Source organism: Canis lupus, chromosome 20, assembly GCF_011100685.1.
Source record: "Canis lupus familiaris isolate Mischka breed German Shepherd chromosome 20, alternate assembly UU_Cfam_GSD_1.0, whole genome shotgun sequence".
NCBI lineage: Eukaryota > Metazoa > Chordata > Mammalia > Carnivora > Canidae > Canis > Canis lupus.
In genome coordinates, this window is record NC_049241.1 from 56,030,901 (window position 1) to 56,050,586 (window position 19,686).

Genomic DNA, 19,686 nt, shown 5'->3' on the forward strand with positions numbered 1-19,686 from the left:
CAGTGCCTTTGCACCCCACCCCCACCCCCCCCACCCCCGTCCAGAGTGCTGCTTCCTGCCTTGTCTGTGTGGTAAAGTTGCTTAGCCTTTAAGGCTGGGGCAGGGTTCTCCGGGAGGTTCTGAGTGAGCCCGGCCTCCAGCTACCCCGCCGTCCGCCCCAGAACCCAGCGGTCGCACCCACTAACTGCTTGCTTCCTGGGACGACGACAAACTGCCTCCTCCTACCTCACTTTGGTGAGTCACGGTCTGGCCCTCAGAGAAGTGGCTTGTCGCAGGGCAGACTGGGTGAGGGCACCTCCTGTGATGGGGGGAGCACAGTTCTGACCTCCCCGGTTGGGTCCAGTTCCACCCACACATTCCCCGCCTCTGGCTTTGGTCTCTCATGCTGGAGACAAGGGGACTGGGAATGACCTTTGACCTGCCCCCTGCCCCGACCCCAGCCTGTGCTCCAGGACTTGGAGGGTATCAAGCTTGCCCTCTGCTGCCTCGGTCTCCCCTCCGGGGCTGGCCAGCCTCTGCCTCTGCCCGACCGAGGCCACATTTGGTGCACGATGACCACAGAAATCGCTTTCTGGGTAGAGGGAGGCTTTCCCGAGGCTCGAGACTGGGCCAACGGCGTTGACACCCCCAAAGCCCCACCCAGGGAACCAGAGAGGGCGAACAGATTATTTCTTGGCCACTCTGGTGGCTTCCGTAGACTGGACAAATGTGCTGCGATGTCCAACACGTCTGTCCCTTCATCTCGCTCCCCTTCCTTCCCCCAGCACCGCCACCCCCAGGGAGGGTCCCAAGGCCTGGGGTACGCTCAGAACCACGGGCAGCGGCGGCACCAAGCCCTGCCCCCACCCCCACTCAGTGATCCAACCAAAGGCTCCAGCAGTGGGGCTCCGTCTCAGCAAAGAGGATGTTAGACTGAATCGCATGCCCCCAGCCCCCAGAGTCACATAGTGAAGGACCAACCCCCAATATGATTGCATTTGGAGATGGGCCGGTAAGAAACAATCAAGGTCACATGAGGTCATTGGGGGGCCTTGATCCCAGTGGGCTGTGGCTCTAGGAGAAGGGGGGGTAGACAGACAGGAGTGATCCCTCCACACATGGCACAAAGACCCCGGCCCGAAGGCAGCCACAAGCCATGGACAGAGCCCTCGCCGGCCCCCAGCCCCCCCTCACCCAGCCCCCCCGACCCCGACCCGACTCCCAGCCTCCGGGACTGTGGGAGCAGAAGGGTAACCGTGGCGTCCTGCTGTGGCATCCGGAGCAGACTGGGGCAGAGGAGAGCGGAGGCCGCAGCAGAGCGGCGGAGGGGCGCCCCTCGATGATGCTCAGGCTGCCCAGAGCCCTCCCTGCTCCTCGCCCTGAACCCCCAGTGGCTGCACACATTTTGGGGGGGCTGTTGAGGTGTGTGCCACACAAAATCAGCTCTGCGCGTGTGCTGGGCTGGGGGAGAGACGAAGCGCTGGCATTGCCCCGGCGGGATGGGGAGATACAAACAGGGAACTGATGTATATGTTTGGAGGGGCAGAGAGCGGCAGAGGAGGGAGGGAGAGGTGGGGAGGGAGTGATAAATCACAGGGAGTGAAATTTAATTGGCAAATCCGGGGAAAGGTTCACAGATATGCCTTACACCATTCTTGTAATTTTTTTTTTTCTCAGTTTGGAACTGTGTCAGAATAAAAAGTTGGAGACAAACAAATCCACGGCCATGGCCGGCCGCTTGCTGGTGGAGGTTAGGGCAGGCCGGGGCGCCCGTCAGACGTCTAACCCTGTACCTGCCTCTCTTCTGCTGTGAGGCACTGGCCAAGATCCCCCCTCAGCTTTCCTTCTGTTCCTCAGCCCGCTTCCACTGGCCTCAGGGCCTTTGCACACACCGCTCTCCGAGCTCCAAACGCTCAGCTTCTACCCCCTCGCGCTCTTCAGCCTTCACAGCTTAGGACCAGCGCCCTCCCCACCTCTGCAGTCTCTCCAGCCGGGAGGGACCCCACCCAGGCATTCTCCAGGTACCAGGAACCCAGCCTCAGTTCTATCTTGGGTTGTAAAGTTTAACAAGGGGAAGGCCTGCCTCTGCCCTAGACTGAATGCCCCCGTGAGGGTGTCTGTCTTGCTCGCCGTGTGCCTCGCCGGGGGCCTGGCATACAGGGGGTGCATATCATCACCGAGAATGAACCGGGGGTGGGGGGGGCGGGTAAGGCAGCGAGCTACACCATCTCCGGGGCTGCCCTCTGGCCCCACGGGAACCTGCAGGAAGGCAGGGGTGAAGGGCGATAGTAAAAGGTCATGGCAGCAGGGGGGGCTGCGGGCGCAGGGCCGGCACTCTGCCCCCCCATCCTCCCCAGCGGCCCAGGAAGCTCGAAGACGCCCCACGGACGAGATCGCTGAGCTGGAAGGAACAGAACTGTGGGTTGTCTGGCAGCAGACAGAGGTGCTTATGTGGAGCTGCAGCTGGCTGCGGCCTCAAGGAGCTGCTCGCCCCTCCTCCAGAGCGAGGCTGGCTCCCGCCCCGCGCGCGCCGCACAGCGGGCCACTGTCCCCCACACACTGGCCTACAGAAAAGGGCGCGGGGACCCTCTGCAGCTGGGAGAAACTCTGAAAATCCACATTTGCAGCTGCCCCCTTTTGTCTCAACAGGGCTTGGGAGAGGGGACAGCTTTTAGGAGATGGTGGGGGTGGGGGGCACAGGGAGCCGGGGCAAACACGACAAAGCTGAGAAATTGGGGCGCAGGGGGTGGTGTCTGGGCCGCCTGCATCATGCAACGACCCCAGCCTGGCCACCCAGCCCTGAGCACCCCAGCCAGTTCTTCCAGCAACTTTGAGAGGGAGGGATTATCGGGAGTCCCCATTTCACAGACAGGGAAACTGAGGCACCAGGAACCCTTCGGCTCCTTCTGATTTTCTTTTCCGGGGTGACGACGCTCATCCCTTGGCTAGTCCTGCCCGGATGGTTATATAACGAGCTGTTGGGCATCATCCCCTGGGGTAAGCTGCTTGCATTAAAGACGGGCAGCGGTGGGCTGTGAGTCCAGCCATCGGATCGGGGCACCCGTGCCGACCACGTCCTCTGTTGCCCCACGCTGCCCGAGCAGCATGCAGAGGGGCACAAGCCCTGGCGGTTCACACACCTCAACTTCCCCCTACGTGGTTTCTTATTCCCACAGTGGCCATCACCCACTCACCCAATAGCTATTGAGCGCCGACTGTATGCCGGGGTCTGTCCTCATGCTGCCTTACAACAGTGATCCAACCAAAGGCCCCCGCGGTCGTGGGGTTCCATTTGGTGGGGGAAACAGACTCTAAACAAGATAAATGCACGGAATATTTAGGGTATGAGACTCCTCGCAGAGTCGCAGTGGCTGCTGTTACAAATCACCACACCGTTTAGTGGCTTAAAACAACATGAATTTATTCTCTTATGAGTCTAGAGGCCAGAAATGAGTCCAAAATTCGTGGCACGGGGCTGAAGGCAAGGTGCAGCCAGGGCTGGTTCCTTCTGGAAGCGTGAAGGAAGAATCTGGTAAGGGGATGAAAACAGATTCTCCCTTCGAGCTCCCGGAAGGATGCTTGTGATGTCGGAGCCCCCCCTGGATAACTTGGGGTCACCTCCCCATTCTGAGATCCTTACTTAGCCCTATTACGTTCGCAGAAGGGCTTTGCCATGTAGGGGAGCATTCTCAGGGGACAGGGATTGGGACCTGGGCATCTCTGGGGACCGCTGTTCAGGAAGGAAACAATTCAGGAACCGAGGGAGGGGGTAAATCGGTGGCGCCAAGAGGTCCTCTGAGAGTGAGGCTTACGGGCAGAGGCCTGAAGTAGGTGAGGGAAGCATGGGCGTCTGGGGGGGGCACTGCAGGCACAGGGAACAGCCAGAGCGAAGTGTGACAGTTCAGGGAGGGGAATGGGAAGGAAGCTGCTAGAACCGGAGGGGCAAGAAGGGGATGTGGTGGGAGAGAGGTCGAAGAAGCCGCAGGGGAGGCTGAACATGGGGTTTTCTTTGGGACGGGACTCTGCCCCAGGGGGTTTCAAGCAGGAGGGGGACGCGATCCCTGTGGCTGCCACAGGAGAACATACGCTATCACCTGAATTCCTGGGAACACATGTAGGAACGTAACAGTCCATCGGATGGTTGTAGGAGAACGTCCAGGACTCTTAAAATAACGCGGGAATGGGAGCTTTTGTGGTGCTTTGGTGGGGGCGGGGGCGGGGAATCAAAAAAATTTTTTTCAAAGATTTTGTTTATTCATGAGACACACACAGAGAGAGGCAGAGCCACAGGCAGAGGGAGAAGCAGGCTCACTGTGGGGAGCCCCATGTGGGACTCGATCCCGGGACCCTGGGGTCACACACTGAGCCGAAGGCAGATGCTCAACCGCTGAGCCACCCAGGGATCCCTGGGGAACCAATCTTAAGTAACCCAGCAAATATCGATTATGTGCCTGGCCCCATCAAGCGGCGACAGCGGCGGCGGCCCCCACACCCCACCTCAGAGAAGCCGTGGGCACCTCCCCTCCACGCAACAGGTGATGTGGGAGCGGACGGGGAAGCCGTACCTGGGAAGAGCTTCGTCCTGCCATTCTTCCTTCACATCCACGTTTTCCATCCGGAGCGTGGCTTCCGTGGTCCCCATGAGAGCCGAGGAGAGGCTCTGGCTGGCAGCAGAGATGAATCCTGAGGGAGGGCCAAAGGGAGGTTTGACTGCACAGTTGTCATAATTACGGCCCCTCACCCACGCGCAGCGCTTCAGCTCCATAGGCACAGAGTGTTGCATCCCCTGTTACACCGAACCGTTGACCAGCCCCGTGAGGTTTCCCACATCACAGGTGAGAAAACAGAGGTGTAAAGAGCTAATGACACCCACGTGGGTCTGGAATTTGAATCCAGGTGAGGGGCTGAGCCACCAGGTATAAGCCTCTCTCCTGTTGAAGCCCATTCTCCGAAGCCCATTCTCCTTAGGCCTCATCATCCCTCCCTTACCTTGGACTTAAACCGGGAAGCAATAAAGCCAATTAAAATCATTTACTTATTTTTTTAAAAGATTTTATTTATTTACTCATGAGAGACACAGAGAGAAAGAGGCAAAGACACAGGGGTCCCTGGGTGGCACAGCGGTTTGGCGCCTGCCTTTGGCCCAGGGCTCGATCCTCGAGATCCTCAAATCCCACATCGGGCTCCCAGTGCATGGAGCCTGCTTCTCCCTCTGCCTATGTCTCTGCCTCTCTTTCTCTCTGTATGACTATCATAAATAAATAAAAATTAAAAAAAAAAGAGGCAAAGACACAGGCAGCGGAAGAAGCAGGCTCCTTGTGGGGACCCCGATGTGGGACTTGATCCTGGACCCCAGGATCATGCCCTGAGTCAAAGGCAGACACTCATCTGCTGAGCCAGCCAGGTGTCCCTAATTAAAATAATTTATACTAAGGTGTTAGTGACTGATATACTTAAGCTTCCTTGCTGGGAACGACACTTTCAAATAGGACCTGGTCGACCCCAACCCACCTTTACTTTTCTCTAGGCTGCCTGCCCTGCCCCTTTATTCCCCAACAAAGAAGCAAGTCCTGACAACCTACTGACCCCAGGGCTAATGGGTTCTGTGCTTTTAAACCAGTGGTTTACAACAGGGGATAAGTTTGCCCTCTCCCCACCCACCCAGGGGACACTTGGCAATGTTTAGAGGCATTTTTGGTTGTCACAACTTGGAGAGAGAACTCCTGGCATGGAGTGGGCGGAGGCCAGAGATGCTGCTCAGCACTGCACAGTGATCAGGGTGGCCTCCAGGACCACGAGTGGTCCAGCCCCAAACGTCCACAGATCCGAGATGGAGAAGCCCTGTCCTAATGGCACACTGTGGAAGGACCTCGGGCAGGGTATGACAGTCATTGTAGAGGGCTCTCTGTGTCCCTCCATCCCATCCTCCAGGTAGCTCCCGGGTTGTTATTCTCACAGCCCCGCACCAGGGCTCCCCTGCCCCCCGCCAGCCCTCACCCTTCCAGATGCCGAGGCTGTCCCTCTGTAGAGCTGATGCGTGGCTAACAGTTTGGGCGTGTCATCTGAAGCCCTGCCCAGGATAGCAGCCCCTGTGTGGGGGTGTGGGGGTGTGGGGGTGTGCATTTGAGGTTGTGGGTCAGGAAAGACCCAGAGGGAGCCTAGGCCGGGTGAAGGCCAGGCAGGGGGAGGGGTGGCTAAAATTAGCCACTCCTCCCCCCACATTTGGGTGAGAGTTTCCCACTGGATTCTTGTCACTGTTCAAATGTCGTCATTCATTCATGGAGGAGGGACAGTTCGACGCAGTACGCAAAAAAAAAAAAAAAAAAAAAAAAAAAAAAAAATCTCTCCCTGATGCCTCTGGCAACAGCCACCTCCCAGAACCTTACTGCAAGGGAAAGTTCAGGTCAATGGAAATTAATTTTTTTTCCGAGGAGATTGGTCTCTGCACCAATAAGGATTGGTTTTCCTTATCCTGAGCTGGGCATGACCTCAGCCCCCAGGAAGTATGCTCCCCTCCATCCCACCCACCACTGAGACTCTGTAGCCACACAGCTGGCCCCACGATCGTGTAAACGTGGGGTGTGGGTGGGTCCCTGCTGGGCCCCGTGCACTCCTGTTCTAAGATCCCGACTTCGCGTTCGAGGATTGGAAAATGAGGCTAGGTGGGGGGCAGCTGGGAAGTGTGCCTTTGAGCTGGGGTGCTGAATTACCCAAATTCACACAGAGGAGCTACAAGTCTCCAACCTTCTCCTTTCCTCCCCACCCCATCGGCAAACCTCTAGGTACACATCTAGCAAGTCTTCTTCTCTTTTTTTTTTTTTTTTTCTTTTTTTCCAGATCCGCTCACGGTGTTATAAATAGGAAAATCACAGAGATGGGACGTGTCCATTTCGGTCTCTTAGGAAGCGTCCCAGAGAGAGGCTGAGGGTTTTATCAGCCTAATCTCTAAGCACGTCCTGAAAAATGGTGCAATCGCCTGCCTTCCAACGGTGGGCACGGAAGGTGCGCCGTGGGTGTGTGTGCCTGCGATGGCTTCGCTCGGCATCATCCCGCATCATCCCGAGATGTGGCTGGGTTGTCATCCGGGAGCATCACAAGCCCGCGGCTCCCTGCTCCCACCCGCCCCACCTGCTGAAGGGGCTTTGCGGCAGCGGCCGGCCCCGGCCAAACCTGGCCAAACCTGGCCGGGCCGGGCCGGGCCGGGCCGGGGGAAAGCAAGGTGGACTCACCTCGGCGGCCTCTGCCGGTTACGCGCAAACAAAGGCGAGCCCCGCGCCGATGCAGCCGGACATCCCCGGCCTTCCGAGCGCAGCCCCGGGGCCTTCAGAGCATCGGAGGGCGGCGGGCGCTGGGGCGGACTCTGCACCCAGGGAAGGTCACCCGGAGCAGCGAGGCGGCGCAGAGGGGCTGCTCTTGTCCAGGGGTGGGGGGCGGACGCAGTCGGTGGTCGCCTGCCCCTCTGCCGGCTGCGATCGCGGCCCCTGCCACCCTCCCGCCCGTGCCTCCCGAGTGTGTGCTTCTCGCCAGCTCCCAGCTGGCGGAGGCTCGGCTGCCTTAAGACAGTTAATTATGCTGCTTTTGTGTGCAGGGTGGGTGGGTGGGGGCAGGGCTGACCAAAAAGCACAGCCCCCAGCCAGAATCCGGTGCTCTCCATTGGCTGGAAGGGGAATATCTCTGAGCCTCACCGGTGGCAGAAGCGGAAATGATTTCCTGATGGCGCATCACAGATTTAAAAACAGGACCAGGAACAAACAAACAAACAAATAAATAAATGACAGCGATGGCCTCATTCCTGAGATTAGGAGGGAGGGAGGAGGGGAAGATGCTTAGGACCCCATTCCCTGAGTCCGTCAGCCGGGGCCCCTCACGGTGGACCAAGCCGTGTGTGCTGAGGGCCCGGCTGGGTGCTGGGGAGGCTGAGTCTGCGGAGACACACCTGCTGGGGGAGGAGGGGGCGGAACCAGGGAAAGGCGCCCCCTGCAGGTGTGCGCTGCAGCGGCCCTGCCCCGGAGGACTTCAGGAGGACATGAAGCGTGCAGCCTCTGAAATCAGACCAGGAGGAGGTTCAAGCCTGGCTGGGTGGCTAACTAACTAGCTGGGATACACCACGGGGTAAGTGATCTTACCTGCTAGGCCTCGGTTTCCCCATCTGTGAAATGTAAACACCATGGTACTGGCGTTGGGGCGTTTCATGAGATACACTTAGCACGGAGCCCTGGAAAGCTGCTATAGGCGTTTCTTGCCGTTGCTGTGTCTATTTTTAGACCTGTAGCAGGCTGAATGGTGGCCCCCACAAGATATGGCCATGTCTTTTTTTTAAGATTTTAGTTATTTATTCATGAGAAAAATACACACACACACACACAGAGAGAGAGAGAGAGAGAGAGAGGCAGAGACACAGGCAGAGGGAGGAGCAGGCTCCCTGAAGGGAGCCCAATGTGGGACTCGATCCTGGGTCTCCAGGATCAGGCCCTGGGCTGAAGGCGGTGCTAAACTGGTGAGCTACCCGGGATGCCCAGATATGGACACATCCTAACCTCTGGAACTTGTGAATATGACCTTATTTGGGAGAAAGATCTTTGCAGATGGAATTAGGAGTCCGGTACTCTCTTCTCCAGATGAGATCACCTGGATTTATGGTGAATCCCAAATCCAATGACAAATGTCTCTGCATCTGCAAACCAAGGGGTACCAAGGATCTCCAAAAACCATCAGAGCTAGAATGGATTCTCCCTCACAGCCTCCAGAAGGAGCTAACCGTCTCAATACCTTGATTTTTGACTTCTGGCCTCCAGAACTATGAGAGAATGGAAATCTATCATTTTGAGCCACCTGGTTTGTGGTACTTTGTTACACCAGGGAACTAATACATGGCCCTGATTGGACCGATGCCTATTGCTCTGTGACTGTTGGTTTTTGATTTGTTCTGTGAACACATCAAGGGCCTTTGAACATGCTGTTCCCACTGCCATAACACTCTTCCAGCAGATGTTCATTATTCAGGTGTCAGCTCAGAAGTAATCTCTTAGAGAGGCCTTCCCTAACCCCTCCTACCTTGCCCCCCACCCCTGCTCCATCACCCATTCCATTGCCCAGTCTGATTTTTTTTTTAGTATATACATTTTTAAATCGTGGTAAAATACTCATAACATAAAATTTACTATTATAACCATTGGAAAGCATACATTGAGTGATATTAAGCACACTCACATGGCCATGCAACCATCCCCACTATCTATTTCCAGGACTTTTTCCATCTTCCCAAGCTGAAACTCTGTCCCCATTAAACTAACTCCCCATCGTCTAGCCCCAAACCCCGACAACCACTAATCCTATTTCTATCTCTGTGGATTTGCCTGTTCTGGACATTTCATATAAATGGAATCATACACGATGTTATTTTTTTGTGTGTCTGGCCTCTTTGGTTGAGCATAATTTTTCATGGATCATCCACAATGCAGCAAGTGCCAGCGCTCTATTCCTTTTGATGGCTGAATAGTATATTCTATTGTATGCATGTGCCACATTTTGTTTATATATTCATTGGGGCTGTTTCTACTTTTTGGCTGTTGTGAGTAGTGCAGCTGTGAACACGGATGTGCATAGACTTATCTGTTTTCATGTCCTTTGGGTACATGTCTAGGAGTGGAATTGCCCCCAGTAAGTCTCTGTTTCACTTACTGAGGAGCCTGATTTTCGCCCACAGCACTCAACACTAATTGAAATTATTGACTTATGTCTTTGCTAATTCCCTGACCCCCTAGCTAGAATATAAAATTCAAGATAAAAGAGGCTTGGTTAGTCTTGTACACCGCCATGTTCTCTGCAGAGGGCAGCAGCACCCAGCGCAGAGGAGACTTCTGGGAGATGCAGGTGGAATGTGGGGATGCCGGCCCTCCTCCCGGATACCAGACAACACTCTGCTCACGTGGCTGCCTCACTCACTGCATCAGGGTCTGTGCCCTCCAAGCCCAAGGCAGAAGGGCATTGCCCCACAGCACGGGAGGAGAGCCCAGAGCCTCCTGGCTGGAGGAAGTGGAGCTCTGGGAAGAGACACTTGTGTTAATTGGAAATCCAGGCCAGCCTTTGTGCCGGGCACTGGGGTCCAGTGTGTGAATAAGAAAGACTTTGCTTTTGCAGAACTCCCATTTGGAGAAACAGATGGGCAAAGGAGTCTGGGCTGATTTAGACATCTTTGGAGCAGAGTGGCGTGGGGGAGGGTGCATGGGAAGACTTCCCGGGGTGGAGGGTGGGTAGCGACCATGTGAGTTGGGGGCCCTGAGGAGTGGGTGGGAGTGGGATGGATGAAGAAACAGAGTAAGGCATTCTGGACAGAGGGACATTTATGGAGCCGCGCTCCCTGCCCGATGAGAGCACGGGGAGCTGTCCGTGGTGCTGTGGCCACTGCCAAGGAGCCTCTGCAAGAACCAAGCTTGGCTCTTGTCTGGTTTATTTTTACTTGTGGTTAAAATATATATACATACATAACATAAAACTTGCCTTTCTGATATTTTTAAGTGTAAAATTCAGTGGCATCAATTACATTCACAATGTGCCACCATCCCCACCAGCCACCTCCAGAACTTTTTCACCTTCCCAAACGGAAACTCTGTCCCCCTTAGACACTACCTCCCCACCCCCATTCACCATTCTCCCATAATGCCAGCTTCTTGAGACCAGAGCTGTTGCACTTTGTCATTGCTGCGTCTCAAATCCCTAGACCAGGGTTTTCACGGTGGGGCGGGGGTCCTGCCCCTCACGGGACATTGGGCAACGTCTGGGGACATTTTTGGTTATCACGACTTGGGGGATGGAGACAATACTGGCATTGAGTGGGTACAGACCAAAGGTGCCGCTCAACACCCTGCAATGTACCTGACGGCCCCCCACAGCAGAAAATTATCTGGCCCCAAATATCGACAGCGTGGGTTGAGAAGCCCTGCCCTAGAAGACCGCCTGAAACATAGTCAGTTCTCATTAAATCGGGTTGAGGCAATGAAATTGCTAAAGCTTCTTGGCTGTCATTTTCCTGATTTGCAAAGGGAATTGACACAAGGACATTCGAGCCTCATTATTAGTTGTTTCTGTATTTGTAAATTGGCCTACTGGCTGAAATTCATCTGTAACATTTGTAACCTCCAAATCAATACTCACGATGCTTTCGGGGTCATTTGCAGACAATGCAGAGTGGTGAAAACTTTAAGTGCTGGCCGCACAAGTTCCCAGCTGGGTTTGAATGAGGCACAATTTTGCCTCCTTATTCCAGCCCAGGTTGTAAATGGCCCCTTTCAGGATCCATTTACTACCATAAATTTTGCGTTTCTGCACTTTATATTGCTGGTTTTGCTGCTTATGGTGCCCCCGTGCATGGTGCCAAAGTGCTGTCTGGTGTTTCTGAGCACAAGAAGGCTGGGGTGCAGCTCACAGAGAAAATATATGCGTTAGATAAGCTTCATTCAGGCATGAATTACAGTCCTGTTGGCTGTTAATGAATCAACAATGTATATTCAATAAGGTATCCTTAGACAGAAGCATACAGAACACAAGATTATGTATTGAGCAGTTGATGAAAATATTGTGACCAGAGGCTTGCAGGAACCTACCCCAGGGTTTCTTTTCCCCCAGGAGCCATGCTTCAGCCTTCACCTTCCAGAGTCTGCTGCAACTTTATAGAACAGAGCTGCTGCCAATAATGAGAATCAACTGTTTCTATTTCTGAGACTATTGTAAGGACCAGATAAGATCGTGCATGCAAAACGTTTAGCACAATGTTTGTAGTAAATAGCAGGAGGGAAAAAGATATTATGTAATCCAGAGAAAACATTAAAACAGACCTGCTTTTGTGTAAAGCACACAGCCTTCATTACCTAGTTAGAGCTGCAGGGAATTGGAGGGAGGCCCTGTATAATTATCACTCTGAACTTTAGCCAGGGCATGGTGGGAGAGCTGCATTTGCCAGCCCCACTAGATTGTTCCTGGTGGCCACACATGGTCATGAAGACACAAGTGGAAGAATGCCATCCACTAAATCACCCATACGGCTTTCCTTGGCACCCTGGGCTTGCCATGGTTTCTGTCCAAGAACTAACTAGCCCTGCGCCTGCTTCATATAAAGGAGGAAAGGAACAGCACCCCTCCACAGTCAGTAAATGCACTTTTTAAAAATTACTTTTTTAAAATCTCAAGTAATTGTGGATTCATATGCAGTAAGAAATAACGGAGACCCCGTGTACCCTTTCCCCCCATTCACCCAGTGGTAAAATCTCACAGAGTTATAGTGCCGCATCACCATTGCTTCCCATACAGTTGAGATACAGAAGATTTCCTCACCCGGGGATACCTCATGTTGTCTTTTTTTAAAATTTTTTTTTTAATTTTTATTTACTTATGATAGTCACACACACAGAGAGAGAGAGAGAGAGAGGCAGAGACATAGGCAGAGGGAGAAGCAGGCTCCATGCACCGGGAACCCGATGTGGGATTCGATCCCGAGTCTCCAGGATCGCACCCTGGGCCAAAGGCAGGCACTAAACCGCTGCGCCACCCAGGGATCCCTCATGTTGTCTTTTTATAACGCTTCCACTCCCCATGCCCTCTTCCCCATGTCCTTAACCCCTAGAAGTCAAAAATATGTTCTCCATTTTTTGTGATTTTGACGTTTCAAGAAGTTTATGTAAATGGAATCATAAGAGTATGTAGAGCATGTAACCTTTTTGCATTGGCTTTTCCCACTCAGCATAATTCTCTAGAGCTTCATCCAAGTTGTTGCGTGTATCAAGAATTTATTCCTTTTTAAAAATAAAATCTTAAAAAAAGAATATATTCCTTTTTGTTGCTAAGAAGCGTTCTATTTATTTGAAATGTGCAGAACAGGAACAAAAAAGCAAGCTAGTGGTAGCCAGGGGCTGAGACATTGAGAGGTGATTGCTAATTGAGACAGCTTCTACTCGGGGTGATGAAAATGTTCTGGAATCTCACAGTGGTGATGGTTGTTCACCTCTGTCAATGTGCTGAAAACTGAACTGCACACTTTAAATGGATGAATTGTCTGGTACGTGAATTCTATCTTGGTAAAGCTGCTATTAACCAAAAAGGCATTGTAATGAATAGTTGTAAACGATTGTAATGAATAGTTTTGTTATGATCTGCCTCCCCAACTCTAGGAGGACTGGCACCATGCGGCTTTGCTCACTGCCGCATCCCTCCACGTGGCCGGGCTTGTAGTAGGTGGGTCAAGATGTATCTCTCAAGGGGCACCTGGATGGCTCAGTGGTTGAGGTCTGCCTTTGGCTCAGATCATGACCCCAGGGTCCTGGGATCGAGTCCTGCATCAAGCTTCTGACAGGGAGCCTGCTTCTCCTTCTGCTGTGTCTCTGCCTCTCTCTATGTCTCTCATGAATAAATAAACAAAGTGGGGTCTTTTTCTGCGGGGCTGTCTTGGGCTCTGTGGAGGGCTGAGCAACATCCCTGGTGCCCCACCTGCTCCATGCCAGGAGCACCCCAGTATGACATCCACAGATGTCCCTAGACACTGCCCAGTGTGCCCTGAGACAAATCACTCCAGTTGAGAACCACTAGTTTAGGGGTCACCAAATCTTAGGTGCTGAGTGGACTCTTAAAAGGCCCCACAGAACTTGGCGGGATGAGCACTGGGTGTTATGCTATATGTTGGCAAATTGAACTCCAATAAAAAAAATATTTTTAAAAGCATATGGAAATTTTTATAGCAAAAATTTTTATAGCAAAAAAAAAAAAAAAAGGCCCCACGGAAGGGGCGCCTGGGTAGCTCAGTGGTTGGGCATCTGCCCTGGCTCAGGGCGTGATTCCAGGGTCATGGAATCGAGTCGCGCATCAGGCTCCTTGCATGGAGCCTGCCTCTTTCTGCCTGTCTCTGTGCCTATCATGAATAAATAACTACAATCTTTAAAAGAAAAAAAAAAAAGGCCCCACGGAAGGCCGCCCACCAGGGACTGCGGAAGGGCCAAGCAGGACGTGGCCGAACGGACAGGGCCACCTGCACTCAGCCAGGGCGGTCAGCGGAACTCCCAACCCCACCCTGGTGGGACACCAGGTAAGAGCACCTGCAGGCTCAGGTGCTGGGCCGCAAAGCCTATTGGGTAAAGGGAAGGCGGGGCCCCGGGAGGGGGCGTGGCCTGACGCAGCGACCGCCCACAGACGTGCAGCGAAGCGAGAGGGCCGGAGCCTCGCGCAGGGGGGCGGGGCCTGGGGCGCGTGGCGGGGCGCGAGCGGCACGCGGCGCGGGGGGGCGGGGCCCGGGGACGTCACCGCCGGCGGCCCCGCCCCTTCGCGCCTCGGCGGGGCTCGCGCTCGGTGGAGGCGCCAAGATGGCGGCGGGTCGCTGCTCCGGCTTCGCGTGGGGCGCCGGCCCACAGTCCAGGTAACCCCCGCGCCGCCCGTGCCGCCCGCGCCGCCCGCGCCGCCGGCCCGACGGGGGCGCGACCCGCGGGCCGGCGTGTCGGCTGGAACGAGGCGAGAGGCGCGCTGGGAGGCCTGCGCCAGCTAAGATGGCCGCGCCGCCGGGAGGCCTGAGGCGGGCAGGGCAGCAGCCCTCGGGGCGGGGCCGGGGGCCGGGGGCCGGGGGTGGGGGAGGGACGGACGCCCCGGAGGGTCGCGGTGGCCGCGGGGGCGGGGACGGCCCTGAGGAGGCGGGAAGACGGAGCCCGGGCGGTGCCGGGTGGCGCACCGGCCTCTGAGGGGCGTCGGGGGAGGGGAGGACGGGTCGGGGCACGCGGGCTGTGCCGGACCCGGATGTACGCGCGCCCCGCCTCCTCGGGGCCGCCCTCCTCAGCCTCCTCAGCCTCCTCAGCCTCCTCAGCCTCCTCAGCCTCTTCAGCCTCCTCAGCCTCAGGGGCAGGACCCAGGCGGCGCGGCGCGGCGCGGTCGGGGTCGGCCCCCGCGGGGGGTCCGCCTCCTGCTGTGGCCTGGCCCACCCTCGGTAAGATTGCAGCCTTGGGATTCCGGGAGACGCTTTCCCGCAGGGACGCCGTTTGCGCCCCTGAGGCCGGGGCCGCACGCCTGGTCTCAGCGGGTCGAGGACAGGAGTGGAAAGCTTGGGCCGACCGCGCACCGCGTCGGGGCGACCCTGCCGCCTCTTCCCTCTGGGGTCCCAGCGCTTGCTCGGAAGTGAGGGTGCTGGGAAGGGGGGGCTGCTGCGCATGGTTTCGGCACTTGGAGCGGCTTCTCAGGTGGGGGTTCCGATGGCGTCCGCGGTCTCTGCCGCACACTGTTCTTACTTCGTCCTGTTCCCCCCACACCCTCAGCGCTGCTACCGCCGGCTCCCCGGACTCCCCAGTCGGCTGGGGTGTTGGCTGCGTGCGCTTCACCCTCCGCCCGCCGCAGGCACTTCTTCCTTTTCTCCTTTTTTTTTTTTTCTTTTCTCCAGCGCATTCTTCAGTCGTGCGTGGGAAGTCGCGCGAATGCTAACGCTGTCTGTTAAGGTCACCTTCTGGGGGAGGGGCCTGCTGGCTCAGTTAAGTGTGCAACTCTGGGTGTCAGCTTAGGTCAGAATATCAGGGTCCTGGGCAGCCCGGGTGGCGCCGCGGTTTAGCGCCGCCTGCAGCCCAGGGCGCGATCCTGGAGACCCTGAATCGAGTCCCACCTCGGGCTCCCTGCATGGAGCCTGCTTCTCCCTCTGCCTGTGTCTCTGCCTCTCTCTCTCTCTCTCTCTGTGTCTCTCATGAATGAATAAATAAAAAAATCTTAAAAAAAAAAAAAAAAAAAAGAATATCAGGGTCCTGGAATCAAGCCCCAGCGCAGAGTCTGCTTGCTCCTCTTCCTCCCTCCCTCTCTGCTCCCGCTGTCTTTTTCCCTGTCATACATACCTAAATACATACTTAAAAAAATCTTATGGAGGAGAAACGGAGTATTTACACTGTTAAAATAAATAGTTGCTGGGCTCCAGCGGGCACATCTGTCATTTATTTGAATTAACGTTCGTACACGTTTCAGCCTAGCTGTTGTCTGTATTCTGATGACTTAAGCGATACCCACCTGTAACTTAGGTTGGGAAACTACTCTGAGTGAAATGTCATATTAGTCTGTGCTTTAGAATTGTCCCCAAGAACATGTTATTCCTTAAGAAAAGAGTAAGGGGGGGGGGCAGCCCAGATGGGTCAGCGGTTTAGAGCTGCCATCAGCCCAGGGCGTGATCCCGGAGACCGGGATTGAGTCCCACCTCAGGCTCCCTGCATGGAGCCTGCCTCTCCCTCTGCCTGTGTCTCTGCCTCTCTCTGTGTGTCTCTCATGAATAAATAAATAAAATCTTAAAAAAATAAAAAGGAAAAAGTAGTGGTGCCCAGCTGGCTCAGGGTGTGGGACTCTTGATCTCAGGGTCATGAGTTTGAGGCCCACGTTAGGTGTAAAGATTACTTAAAAAAATAAAATCTTAAAAAAAAAGTAAATTTAAGTGAAACTGAAACGGGTATCATGGTAAAATAAACTGCAGTCTTACAAAACATTTGAAAGATACCATCTGCATTATCTGAATGACTTTAGACATTTTCTTCTGGGGGAAGTGACTTGCTTGGAACCTTCTGCTGTTAGAGTACATATTTGTAATGTAGTGTGCTATGAGGAAACTAGTTAACAGATTTTGACATTGCACATCAACTTCATGGTAGCATTTGGACAATAGTATTTTCAAAGCCTGTTTCACAAATTGCCAAAGTAAAGACAACAGTTTTTTTCTTGGAGGAATTTTGAGTAGGTTTTCTTGGCTTTTAAGCTTGATAACCATAGCCCCAGATAGGAATATTCCTTACACTGTTGTCCATTATTAGGGTTGGGATCTGAACTTTTTGAGTTGTTGGTCAATAGGAGTTAGATGCACATTCACTCTTGAAGGTGTGAGAAAAGTTTAAAATTGTTGGTAATGATGAGTTTCATTTATTGTATGTTATATGGTCTTTTAAATTTCCTAAGGCTTTATAGAGTTAGTGCTGCAGGTCTTCTGAGTGAAGGATTAATCCCATGTGGAAAATTGAATTTGACGGTGCTTTTCTTTTCTTTCATTTTTTAAAAAAAAGATTTTATTTATTCATGAGAGAGACAGAAAGAGAGAGAGAGAGAGGCAGAGACATAGGCAGAGGGAGAGGCAGGCTCCATGGAGGGAGCCTGATGCGGGACTCAATCCCGGGACTCCAGGATCATGCCCTGGGTCAAAGGCAGGCGCTAAACCGCTGAGCTACCCAGGGATCCCCTTGATGGTGCTTTTCATTAGTCCCAAGTGTGGTTTTCAGTGAGAGCAGCTCAGGAACTCCAGCAGGGTTCTATGTGTGTTTAAATCACTTTGGTAATGGAAACATCTAGAACTGGGAACTGAGCTCTGGAAGTCCATACTGGTGGAACAGGACAGGCTGGCCCTCTCTCATTACATTTCCTTCCCTCTTTGTTTAGCAGTTTTGTGAAAATTCCACTGCTATAGTAGACTTGGCTACCTCACCTTCACATTCTTGTTCAATCTAAATAAAACACCTGCTGGATTTGGGGGTAATACTTGATTTCCCATCAGGAGAAGCTCTATTTTAATAAACATTGAGAAGCTTTCTCTCTCTCTCTCTTTTTAAAGATTTATTTATTTGAGAGTGGGAGGAGGGACAGAGGAGGAGAGGGAGAGAGAATCACAAGCAGACTCCCTGCTGAGCAGGAACGCAACTTGGGGGCTGAGTCTCAGGGCTTGGGAGTTCATGACCTGAGCTGAAACCAAGGGTGGGACTTGTAACCGACTGTGCCACCCAGGTGCCCCACCAGTGGCTTCTTTTTCATTTGAATGTCATTGCTTGAATCCAGGGTTGGTAGTTGGACATCTGTTGTACTTGCTCATGAGAACCTCACGAGAACCTCACATTGGCTGTCTAGTCCTGCCTTTCACTCTGTTGACATAAGAGGTGCATGTGTTAGACTAGTGTAGATGTGGCTGTGGAGGTTTCTCCACCCCTGAAAGCAGCAGAAGAGGGCTGGAACCACACAGGACCCCTCGCCAGCCCCCAGACATTGGCCTGTCACCAGTTGGATTTACAGCAATAGACTAGCGAGGCCATTGTGACCCCAGTTGGAAATTCTTTCGCTTGCACTTCTAGGAGGGCGCATACAGAATGCTTTCTCTTTGGCTTACTCAGCATGATCTCATCAAGACAGCATTTGTGAGCACCTGCCTGGTGGACTAACCTTGGGGCCACCCTCCATGTGGGCACCATGTTCCTTTGCAGAAGGATGGAAGAGATGCACTGCCAAGCACAGAATCTGGTTCACCCTGGAGGCTCGGGAAACACCTGTTGCCAGCCTTGGGAGTCCCTGCCTCAGGAATGTGGAGCAGCCCAGTGGCTCTGTCTTGAGGAGCCAGGCTGGCCCTGAGTCAGAGCTGGAGACTCCTGACTGCAGTTTCAAGAAGGTTGCAGTTGGGGGTGAGGAATGAAGTTCTGTCATCTTCTCAAGAGCCCGAGGATTTAGTTTATCAAATCCCTTTCTAGTATGTTGGGATGTTTTCTGGGGTATCTGGATCTGAAATGGGATTTCACTTGGAGGAGCTATATAAGGCTTTCATAATTAAAAACAAAAAAATTCACTAAAAAATCAGAATTGTAGAGCACTGGCTAGCTCATTGGGAAGAGCATGTGAATCTTGATCTCAGGGTCATGAGTCCAAGCCCCATGTTGAGTGTAGAGGTTACTTAAATAAACTTTAGAAAAATAAAATATTTTTAAAAATCAGAATTGTTATGAATGTGAATGTGTATAATGTATATTTTGAATATAAAAACCTTGCAAACCAAAGTGCCAAATGAGATGATCCCTGGGTATTTTTTATGTGCATGTACACATAAAATAATATGGTCTTACAATAAAACAGATTTGGAAAAGTCCTTTCTGATGAATGTGTTTAGTGACCATATTAGCAGTGGGTATTGTGGTTCACCGTGAGCCATCTAAACTCTGTTCCTCAGCCTTTGAGTTGTCACAGACCTGCTTGGAAAACTGTACCAAGGTCAGGGTGCTGGAGCCGTTTTCTCTCTCCAGCAATTCAGTGAGATTTCCAGCTGCTGGGTACTTGGGTATAATCTCAGTCGGGCTTAGTTTATGCCATGTGGGGCAGTGGTAGGAGGAGGAGGAGGAAGTAAATGAATAGGTGAAGAGCTGTGTTCTGGAAAGAAGGGTCCAAGGTATAAAAAGAAAATACTGACTGAAGTATCTCAGCACTATGATTGCAGGAAAATCTTTTTTTTTTTTTTTTTTAAGATTTTATTTATTAATGAGAAACAGAGAGAGTTAGAAGGAGAAGCAGGCTCCATGCAGGGAGTTGGATGTGGGACTCCATCCCCGGTCTCCAGGGTCACACCCCGGACTGAAGGTGGCGCTAAACTGCTGAGCCACTGGAGCTGCCCAGGAAAATCTTTTTTCCACTTGATTTTTTTTTTCAGACTCTAAATGTTTCTAGTTTTGTGTGTGTGTTCCCACTGAGCATGACCTGTTGAAAGTTATATATAGAAGCCATCACTGCTCCCAAACCCAGAACATTTCATTACCTGCTGTAGGTTCCTCAGACCCACCTTTCTGAAGTGAGGTCTACATTCAGGGTTCCCTGTGTTCTTTTATGTTTGGCCTTTCAGGAGCAAGCAGGAGCATCTCCCATGGGAGAAAGAACCTGACCTTCTCAGACAAGTCCCTTCTATCTCCAGCCCTCCATGTCCCC

The 19,686-nt window shown here is 53.1% G+C and overlaps 3 protein-coding genes across 9 annotated transcripts in view; 2 read left to right on the forward strand and 1 right to left on the reverse strand.

The window, feature by feature from the left end:
* ATCAY (ATCAY kinesin light chain interacting caytaxin) overlaps positions 1-7,564 on the reverse strand; it is a 31,760-nt gene extending 24,196 nt beyond the window's left edge. The window contains exons 1-2 of the mRNA XM_038567784.1: positions 7,209-7,564; positions 4,545-4,662 (exon numbers count right to left, since the gene is read on the reverse strand). Of these exons, the coding sequence (XP_038423712.1) occupies positions 4,545-4,621 (77 nt within the window). The 5' untranslated portion in view covers positions 4,622-4,662; positions 7,209-7,564. The remainder of the gene's footprint in view (positions 1-4,544; positions 4,663-7,208) is intronic.
* A 109-nt stretch (positions 7,565-7,673) lies between these two features.
* ZFR2 (zinc finger RNA binding protein 2) overlaps positions 7,674-19,686 on the forward strand; it is a 52,923-nt gene continuing 40,910 nt past the window's right edge. For 4 of the 6 annotated variants that reach the window (XR_005375221.1, XM_038567782.1, XM_038567779.1 and 1 more), the window contains exon 1: positions 14,289-14,377. Coding sequence is in view for 3 of the 6 variants with exons in the window: in XM_038567782.1 (XP_038423710.1) it covers positions 14,325-14,377 (53 nt within the window). In the remaining 3 variants the exon portion in view is untranslated. Of the gene's footprint in view, positions 8,092-14,262; positions 14,378-18,077; positions 18,711-19,686 lie in introns of those variants that run through there. The other 2 variants (XR_005375222.1, XM_038567781.1) reach the window with 2 other exon arrangements.
* Positions 14,734-18,710, forward strand: LOC119877334 (nischarin-like). 2 transcript variants are annotated; one of them, XM_038567785.1, is made up of 2 exons: positions 14,734-14,935; positions 18,207-18,710. In XM_038567785.1, exons 1-2 carry the CDS (start codon positions 14,749-14,751, stop codon positions 18,410-18,412), a joined length of 393 nt encoding a protein of 130 aa, XP_038423713.1. In that variant the 5' UTR covers positions 14,734-14,748; the 3' UTR covers positions 18,413-18,710. The 2 variants fall into 2 exon arrangements, 1 of the variants encoding a protein (XP_038423713.1); XR_005375223.1 differs by having other exon boundaries at positions 14,920-14,935; positions 18,117-18,707.

What these genes read in the sequence shown, in the direction of transcription:
- LOC119877334 (XM_038567785.1), top strand. Translation starts at nt 14,749, where the DNA reads ATGTACGCGCGCCCCGCCTCCTCGGGGCCGCCCTCCTCAGCCTCCTCA. An exon ending in TGTGGCCTGGCCCACCCTCG is followed by an intron (nt 14,936 to 18,206) that starts GTAAGATTGCAG and finishes GTTCCTTTGCAG; the next exon opens with AAGGATGGAAGAGATGCACT.